General features: G+C 33.2%; 1 protein-coding gene across 1 annotated transcript; it reads right to left on the bottom strand.

The window, feature by feature from the left end:
- Positions 1–286: 286 nt before the first annotated feature.
- On the bottom strand, positions 287–1444 carry LOC123222886 (UPF0481 protein At3g47200-like). The gene has a single exon (XM_044645934.1). It carries the CDS (start codon positions 1442–1444, stop codon positions 293–295), a length of 1152 nt encoding a protein of 383 aa, XP_044501869.1. The 3' UTR covers positions 287–292.
- Between the last annotated feature and the right edge of the window lie 9027 nt (positions 1445–10471).

Raw genomic sequence — 10471 nt, forward strand, 5'->3', positions numbered from 1 at the left:
TCAATTTTTATATTTTCTAAACTTTTAGGTAATTAAGAAATAAAATTTTTCATAAATGTAACTATCGATCGAGAATATATAACTATGGAAAATCCTTTCATAAATGTAAATGAATTAGCTATAATTATTAATTACTTGAACATCAGGCAATACAAGGAAAAACCCACAAAAACACAAACTAAAACGCTTTGAAACACCTCAAGAGGTAAAATCAAAAACAAACAAAGCCTTGTTATAACAACACGAAAAAAAGTACAAAGTATGAGAAAAAAACAGAGGGGATATAATGAATCTAAGAGCAGGTATTTTGTTGATTCGTCACTTGGAGAACAGAAAACACTGCTTGAATGACTGTAAGTAGAATCACGAAAACAGCAGCAACCACGGAAAGTGTAGTCCATGGAGTGCAAAAATAATTCTGTGTCAATATTGCCCTCCAGGTGTTGTAGCTTTTTCCCCGGTAATTTTCCATATCTTCACAAAGAATTGAAAAATAAAAACTATCGGGATTTAAAGTTGTTCCACTTGAGAGGTTATGCAAAACAGTTGATGCTTCTTCTTTATCCGGCAGCCAGTTTTCAACAATATGCTTCTCAACAAGTAACTCAATATCTTTGGGAGTGTCGGCAAGACGATGAACGATATAAGCATAGTCGTTTATGTAAGTTTCGGAGTAATGACGTTGCTCGAAAGCAATCAAATTTCGAAACAACGATTCAGTTTCAAGCTGTAGTTTCAATGGTGGAATTTCCAAAGTCCCCTTCTCGAAATTTATGTGGAATGAGTCGTTGCTGTCGCTCAATTTGAACTTAGCTCCAGCATTAAGTAGTTGCGTCACACTCGGTGCAGATGCAGTCACAACTTTTCTTTTCATCGTTTTGGATTTTGTAAGCTCGATGAACCGAGGTCCGTCTGGGACAGCGGCTTGCACTTTTTCTAGGTTAAAAATTTCCTCAAGAATGAAAAATGGAATTTGATTCTCATGCAACCGCATGTCGTACCATATATCTTGAATCAAATATGGCTGTCCAAATATACGGTCTTCTCTCATTCGCAGATAACTTAAACTATATCTCAAGAAGAGTTCAACAATGAAGACGACGTCCACCAGAATAATTTCCACAAATGCATTGCTATCAAATTTGATTTTTTCAGCATAACAACTACGTAATGTGTCTTCCTTTGTCCTTATCAAATTATAAAGCTCTTCGACACTTAAACGGGTTCGCTGAAGAAACTCTTGCAGGTATCTTCGTTTTTCTTCTTCCAGGAATTCCAAGTGTGGTTCCCCATGGTGAAGAGGACTAATGGAGACTATTTGAGGTGTATAAGCTTTTTCATTTTGTTGGCGCAGACGCTTCGATGCTCTGTAGATGCAACAATTTGAGGACGAGGTCAATTTTGGCATTTCATTTAGCTTCTCTTCCAAATGTGTCCACGGCATCCTTGAAGGTTTTGATTGTTCTTCCCAACCAATTAATTCCAACATGGTAAACAATTAACTCGGTGAATATTATATTGAAGATAAATGAGAGAAAAAATAACTATATTAAACGCTAACTGATATCTATATCAACGATATTTTATCGTTAATTTGGATTTGTACTAATATGAATCTTTTGTGAATACATAATTTCTCTACTATATATGATACATTATTTGAAGCATTTTTTACATTATTTTCAGCATAAGTTTACTACTGTGCATGCGTAAATCAAATAAAACATTAAAAAAATGATAACATAAATATAATCAAATGGCTGTTGAAATAAGAGGCTCTTTATGTCTCACATCTATTAATTTAATCTCTTTGTATTTTACTAAAGGCTATAAATAGAGGTTTTAGTTTTAGTTCAAAATCATCCCTAAGACAGTTGTAGTCAAATACAATTGTATTGAGAGAATCCTATTATTTAGGGATCTCTAATAGTTTATTTTTCCTTTGTAACTATTCTTTGAAGATAGTGAAAGTAGTCAGCGGCGCCGAAGACGTAGGTGCATTTACCGAACCTCGTAAATTCTTGTGTTCTCTTTCTTTTATTTTTCTGCATTTTATTTTCTGCTTTAATTATTTATTATATTTAATAGCATAGAAGTTGTGTTTTGTATTTCTGCTACACAACAAGTGGTATTAGAGCCTAGGTTTATGACAGTGAGTAGCTATTTATATGGTTATGTGCATGTATAGGAAAATACTGTCTAAGGAGATTGATTTTTAAGGAGGCTTTGTCCCCACCAATCTTTCCTGGGTACTTTCTTGGTGCATATATTATCATTTTTGGACACTTACTACTATCCTAGGTTATAGTAATTGTGTTTTAGCTATTGAATATAAATTTGTGAAACTTGGTTATTTGAAAAACTATCTACCAAGTAAATCATAGTCAGCAGAAAATGACATCGACATCAACAAAGACAATTGTGACAACCGCAAAAATTGATGTGGAAAAATTTGATGGCCGCAACAATTTTGGCTTGTGGCAATATGAGGTGATGGACGCCCTATGTCAAGAAAATCTTGATATAGCTCTGGAGGAGGAAAAACTAGAGAAGATGGATGACAAAGAATGGGTGAGGATCAACCGTCAAGCTTGTGGTACAATTCGTACGTGTCTTTGTAGAGAGCAGAAATATCCATTCATGAAATAGACGTTTGCAAGTAAAATGTGGAAGACATTAGAGAACAAGTATATGAAAAAGAGCAATGAGAATAGACTTTATTTGAAGAAAAGACTGTTCCGTCTTCAATTGAAACCTGGTACAAGTATAAGTGATCATATTAATACTTTTAACCAATTGATAGCTGATTTACTGAACCTGGATGAAACTTTCAAAGATGAAGATAAAACAATGCTTCTACTAGGATCTCTACCTGAAGAATTAGATCACCTAAGTATTACATTACTTCATGGAAAGTAGAAAGTGACTTACGATGAGGTATGTGCTGCTTTGAGTAATAATGAAATTCGAAAGAAAGATCAACAAGAGAATAAAGAAACAACTATTGAAGCCCTTACTGCAAGAGGACGAAGTCAAAGTTGAAAGCAAGAAAGAAGGGGTAGATCTCAGAAAAGACTTAGTAAAGATGAATGTGTTTTTTGTCGAGAGAAGGGACATTGGAAGAAAGATTGTCCGAAGTTACAAAGGAAAGATAAAGGGAAGCCCAAAGTTGCTTCTTGTGTAGCTGAAATTGAAGAAGATGAGTCAGATTTTGCTCTAGTAAGTCTACCAACGACATCTCAGTATGATGAATGGCTTCTAGATTCAAGTTGCACGTATCATATGTGTCCACACAAGGAATGGTTCTTCAATTATGAAAAACTATATGGTGGAGTTGTTTTCATGGGTAATGATAATCCTTGCAAAACTGAGGAGATAGGTTCAATCCGTTTAAAGAATCATAATGGATCAACTAGAGTTCTGACAAACGTTCGACATGTACCACAGTTGAAGAAAAATCTCATTTCTTTGGGAGTTTTGGAATCCAAAGGCTTCAAGGTGTCAATGTAAGATGGAGTCTTGAAAGTTATTTCTGGTGCTCTTGTAGTGATGAAAGGTACAAGAAGAAATAACTTGTATTATTATAATGGTGGTACAAATTTTGAATCAGCAGTTGTAGTATCTGAAAAAAACGTAGATGATGAAGCAACTTGACTTTGGCATATGCGTTTGGGACATGCAGGGGAAAAAGCCTTATTTAGTTTGGTGAAACAAGGCTTATTGAAAGGAGCAAAGACCTACAAGTTAGATTTTTGTGAGCATTGTGTCTTGGGAAAACAAACAAAAATAAGATTTGGTACTATAATTCATAATACTGAAGGTATTTTGGATTATGTTTACTCTGATATGTGAGGACCTACTAAAACAGCTTCTTTGGGAGGTAGACACTACTTTGTTACTTTTGTTGATGACTTTTCTAGAAGGACATGGGTGTACACTTTAAAGAAGAAGAATGACGTATTAGGTGTTTTCCTGAAATGGAAAAAGATGGTTGAAACTCAGACTGGCAGAAAGATCAAACGACTAAGAACTGATAATGGTGGTGAGTACACTAGTGATCCGTTTTTTGAAGTTTGTCAGGCTGAAGGTATTGTACGTCATTTCTCAGTTCAAGGAACACCACAACATAATGGGGTGGCTGAATGCATGAATCGAACCTTGTTGGAGAAGGTTAGATGTATGTTGTCCAATATTGGGTTGGGCAAACCATGTTAGGCTGAGCCTGTTACATATGCATGTCATCTCATTAATCGTTTACCATCCACTGCAATTGAAGGGAAAACACCCCTTAAGGTATGGTCTGGAAAACCTGCTAATGACTATGATTCCTTACGTGTGTTTGGTTCGACTGCCTATTATCATACAAGGGAGTCTAAATTAGATCCAAGAGCAAAGAAAGCAATCTTTATGGGGATTAGTTCTGGAGTGAAAGGATATCGTCTGTGGTGTCCAAAGTTGAAGAAAATCATTCACAGTAGGGATGTTACCTTTGATGAATCTGTCATATTAAAAAAGGTAACAAAGAAGATCGATGATACTCAACAACAGGTGGAGTGTATTTCGCAACAGGTGGAGTTTAAGACAATCACAACAATAAACCCAGTTAGAGTTGTTGAAAATGATAGTGATACTCCAGTGGCAGAGGTAGAAAGTGAAGATGAAGAGGTTTCAACCTAAGAACCTCAACAACAACAAGAATCAATTGCATCACATAGGCCAAAACGAGAAATACGTAAGCCTGCTCGATTTGCTGATATGGTGGCCTATGCACTTCCAATTGTAGATGATGATATTTCTTCCACTTATAAAGAAGCAGTCAAAAGTCTAGAAGCTGAAAAGTGGAAGAAAGCCATGGATGAGGAATTACAATCCCTTCAGAAGAATGAAACTTGGCAATTAGTTCAATTGCCAGAGAACAAGAAGACAATTGAGTGCAAGTGGGTGTATGCAAGAAAAGATGGGTTTCCTAACAAAGAAGATATTCGCTACAAGGCAAGGTTGGTAGCAAAAGGCTATGCTCAAAAGGAAGGGATTGATGAGGTATTTTCTCCAGTTGTTAAGCATTCCTCTATTAGAATTTTGTTGGCCTTGGTAGCATAATTGAATCTTGAACTAGTTCAACTTGATATGAAAACTGTATTTCTACATGGTAATTTGGAAGAGGAAATCTACATGACTCAGTTTGAAGGATTTAAGGTTGCTGATAAAGAGAATTGGGTTTGCAAATTGAAGAGATCGCTTTATGGACTGAAACAGTCACCAAGACAATGGTACATGCGATTTGATCAATTTATGATGGAGCATAGGTACACAAGAAGCAAGTATGATAATTGTGTATATTTTCGCAGGCTACAAGATGAGTTTTTCATTTATCTATTATTGTATGTTGAGACTGCTGAGAATCCTATAGATATGATGACTAAGGTGGTAACAACGATCAAGTTCAATCATTGTTTGAACTTGATCAATATCCTGCAAGCTTAAATTGCGCCGAAAGGCGCATTTGAAGTCATCGCTGAAGAAGAAAGTATAAAGGAAATTTGGTGGGACTCGCTAAATCGCCAAGGTGGAGATTGTTGAAATAAGTGGCTCTTTATGTCGCACATCTATTAATTTAATCTCTTTGTATTTTACTAAAGGCTATAAATAGAGATTTTAATTTTAGTTCAAAATCATCCCTAAGACAGTTGTAGTCAAACACAATTGTATCGAGAGAATCCTATTATTTAGGGATCTCTAATAGTTTATTTTTCCTTTGTAACTATTCTTTGAAGATAGTGAAAGTAGTCAGCGGCGCCGAGGACGTAGGTACATTTATCGAACCTCGTAAATTCCTGTGTTCTCTTTCTTTTATTTTTCTGCATTTTATTTTCTGCTTTAATTATTTATTATATTCAATGGTATAGAAGTTGTGTTTTGTATTTCCGCTGCACAACAATGGCAACCTAGTTATACTATATATTTAAGCTCTAAAACCCTTCTCTAGCTAGCAAGGTAGCATAATTTATAGCAAACTTAATTAAATTTATATAATAAAAATGTAAAAAAATTTTGACAAATGAGATGAGAATGAGAATGCATACTTACATGTGGGTACTATCTGGGATATCTATCAAACTTCCTGATCTTTTCCTGGATTCGGAGAAATTTAGTATGTATTTTCAAGTAAAGATAAACAATGAAAAAAAAAAAAAAGCAAAATAAAGTAATTGCATACTCATAGTGTCTCGATGGCCGACTGCTTCTGGTCTCTTACAAGAAGTATTTTTTTTTTTTCTTAGGAATTAGGATATTATGAACTAGTAAACCAATTTTGACCCTTAAATAGAATTTCCCTTTCCTCTACAAGTAGTGCTAAACAAGTATAAATTCTTTTGTTTTATTAACTCGAGATGTTTAAAACCTAGGCAGCCATTAATTTTATCTGTCCAAGTCAAAAGCTGAAGTATTCCCCGACATAATGACTTATAATTATATTTGTTTATTAAAAGAAAAGGATAAAAAAATAAAATAAATAAAACATTTCCATGGATATTCAGTTAGTTCGATCTGGTAATATATATATATATATATATATATATATAAAGCACCAAAAAAAGCTTCAGCATTGATTTTGACGCATTGAAAAGAAAAAGAAAAGATGCATATGATATATATTTCTAAGCTGGCCAAATGACTATTTCCCACCCAAGATTTGGTGCAAATTCAATTTCTCATATGTTAGTTATTAAAAATCTAAAAACTCACCCAATTGTTAAATTTCACTATTATTGTTAGGGGTAAAATTGTTATTTATTAAAATATTTAAAAAACTAAAAATTTATCACACTTTTTCCTCTAAGTTTAAAAATTAACAAATTTTTTCCACCCAAGGTTTGAAAAATCAATATTTCCCTTTAAAGTTTTTCCAACCACCATTACAAGAGATCGAAGACGGCAACGACGATATTTTGCCTCTCTCTTGACTTCTCTTTTAGTTGCGCTTCATTTTCAATCATCATCTTTCAATGAAGATGAATTGTTCGTCTCCAGACAAAGATGTAATTTGTTTTCATCTGAGAGACTTGTCTTTGTTAGGACGAAAACGAATCGCGTCTTCATCTGGAGACCAAAAATAGTCTTTGTCAACTGGTTTCCTCAGTCAGTGACAGTCGAAAATGAAACAGGATTGAGGGAGAAGCTAGGAGGGAGGGAGAACGTCATCATCTCTAACTGTTGACAACGTGCTAGAAAAACTTTAGGGGAAAAATGTAAGTTTTTCAAATTTTGGGTGGGGGAAGTTAGTTTTTAAATTTGGAGGGTGGAAATGTGATAAATTTTTAATTTTTTTAAATATTTTTGTTAAATAATAATTTTATCTTTAATAATAACAGTAAAATTTAATAGATAGGTATGTATTTGAATTTTCAATAGTTAACGGATGAAAAGTGAGTTTGCACCAAACCTTGGGTGGGACCTTGTCACTTGGCCTTTTAAGTTCTGCGTTCATCGCATAAAGCACAAAGTAACCCTTAGTTTATGCCTAACCAAAAAATTATTATAATGTGTCACGTTATACATGATGATCACGGAAATGCCAATGAATTCTTAACCTTTGTCTTAAGCAATCTATTGACAAAGCATGCATGGGCCACACGTAGCTTTTATTTCCCCGGATATTTAAATAATTTACCATTTCGCTAGCACCGAAATAGGCAATTATCTTTGAATGGGTTTTTGGGAGAGTAGCCAAGATCTTGAAGTGCTAGTTAGCTTTTGAATTTGTAACGAAGTAACAAAAATATCTCTTCTAGAAAAATTAAAAATTACTTACACAACACACTAAAATTTTAACTAATTTATTTACTTAGATTTCCAAATGTGTAGTGTGCTTATTAACTTCCATTTGTAATGTATAATGTGATTTTTTTATTTTTTAATTTGGATTTAGAATGTGAAATTGTAATTTTTGTTATTAATATAAGTATAATTTTATGGGATATCAATTAAGATAATCACAAATTAGGGTCTGTTTAAATATAACCAATTGGTTGGGTTTTATACTCACATAGTCATTAGTTTCATGTAGGACAAAATTAGCACATGTGGTTAGGGCGTCTACCTATTTTACAGCCTAGTCTGGTTGAAAAAACAAAATAAGCACAGTAAAGTGTTTGTGATAAAAAAGAATAACCATGCTTTCATAAGAAGTTAAGAATATGATTAGTGTATTTAATCATCTTAGGATGGGTCAAGAGAAGAGTTTTATTAACTTTAGTTTGCAAAAATATGCAAATTAAAAAGATCTGATTTGGTCTAATTTATTTATTTATGTCATAATGTATTTGCATATTTATTATTTTTATGAGAACATGATTCAAGTGTTTGTGTATTGACACATTTTGCACGTACGTTTATAAAGTTTAATCAATGCTTAATTAAAAGTTTGGATTTCTTTTATATTTGGTATGTTATGATTTTTTTTAATTACATGATTTGTAAAGTAAGCTAGCGTGGTTTAGGGCTAGACTCGAACTGAGTCAGCTCGAGCTTGGTTTGAACAAGCCCGAAATGAATCAACCCTAGCCGAGCTTGATCAAACTCGAGCTACTCACTAAATTTTCTAATTAAAAAATTTGATATAAAACAACGTCGTTTTGACTAATATGTATTAAAACGACATCGTTTTAATAACGAACAACAAGTCGAACCGAATTTGAATCGAGTTTGAGCTTAGTTTTCACGAGTTCAACGAGCTCAAGCTTGAACTCAAGCTCGGCTATATGTAAACCAAGCCGAGCTCGAGCTCGACTCGACTCGAATCCAGCTATAGTGTGGTTCTCTTTGAATTAGACACGTCAATTGGGTCGAGCCAAATGGAGGTCTGGCTCGAAGCACAAAAAAAAGCCCGGGCATGATAAAACTTGGCACGACGCTATAGAGTGTTAGGCCAGGTCCATGGACCTATCAAGTCGGGCTTAAGACTTTAATATTAGACCCATGGGTTAACCCGACCTGACCTGACTTGACACTGTTCATAAAATAAAAATAAATTTTTTTATTTTTTTTCTTGCTTCTACCATTTTGCCACTTAGCAGAAGTTGCTTCTACCAAATGATAGAAGTCGTTGCTTAATTTTTTTTTTTAAATTTTTAATTAATTTATTTTTTCTCTATAAAAACCTATTCAATTTTTCATTTTCACTTTTAATTACAATTACAAATTTCTCAAACTCTCAATCTTAATTATTTTATTATATTTTTAATCTTATTTTATTTTAATTTTATCATTACAAAATATTACAAATGAATCCAATGTCAAATGAATTCAATCCATTTGAATATTATCATGTTAGTGCTGATGATATTATTGATGATGCACAAGGTGGAATAGATGGAACACCAACGGGTGAAAGTGGTACAGGTACAGGTTCGCATTATTCAATAGAGAGAAAAAGAAAACAAACGTTAATGGTATGAGAGCACTTCGATAGAATAGAGGAAACAATAAACGAAAAATTAATTCATCGAGCAGTATGTAAACATTATGGTTCTTGTTTAACATGTGTAAGCACAAGTGGGACGAGACATCTTTGCCAACATGTTACTGATTACTGTAAAAAAATTTCACGTGAGCTTAGAGGACAAAAACAAATTGCATTCACCAGATCGCGATCCATTGGTCCAGGTGCCACTTCAGTAGGAGGTCTAAGCGGTTTCGAAAAAAATTAAAAATAGATATTAGAACTAGATGAAATTCAACATATCTCATATTGAAAGCATATGAAAGGTATGAAGTTCCTATAACATGATACTTCAATACCCAACTAAAAGATTTGCAAGATCCTATTTTTTTTTACAGATCAAGATTGGGAAATAGCTATGGCTTTAATGAACTTGTTAGAGCCATTGAAGACAGTCATAGATCATTGCTCAAGTGTATATTATCCAACAACTTGTTCTATAATATATATTATGGTAGAAATAAGTGATATTTTTAAAGAATATAGGTATCATCACTCTCATCATACTTTTTAAAATATATGTATGCAAATAGAACAAAAATTTTAAAAATATTGGAGTGAAATTCTTTTACTTTATTTTGCAGCTACTATTTTAGATATTAGGGCAAAAACTAATGGATTACAAAATTTATTTGATGTTGTTAATAAAAATTTGTCAATTAATAGCAATATAAATTATGTTGAATATGTTTAAGATTTTTTACTTGATATGTATAGTATTTATGAACAAAAATATGGAAAAACTGGACAAAATTCTACACCAGATGTAAGTTCAGGTAAAAAAAAGTCACGCATATAGTCTCTGTTGTGTAAAGGTAAACAAACTGATAGTCAAAATATAAATTATAGTCAATTTTATAATTATATCAATATTGACCATTATCCTGAAATTGTTCAAAGATATAATGCTGAAAAACTAAATGTTTTGGCATGATGGAAAGACAAGACAGAAACTTTTCCTGTGCTTGT

This window comes from Mangifera indica, chromosome 1 (assembly GCF_011075055.1).
Source record: "Mangifera indica cultivar Alphonso chromosome 1, CATAS_Mindica_2.1, whole genome shotgun sequence".
Classification (NCBI taxonomy): Eukaryota; Viridiplantae; Streptophyta; class Magnoliopsida; order Sapindales; family Anacardiaceae; genus Mangifera; species Mangifera indica.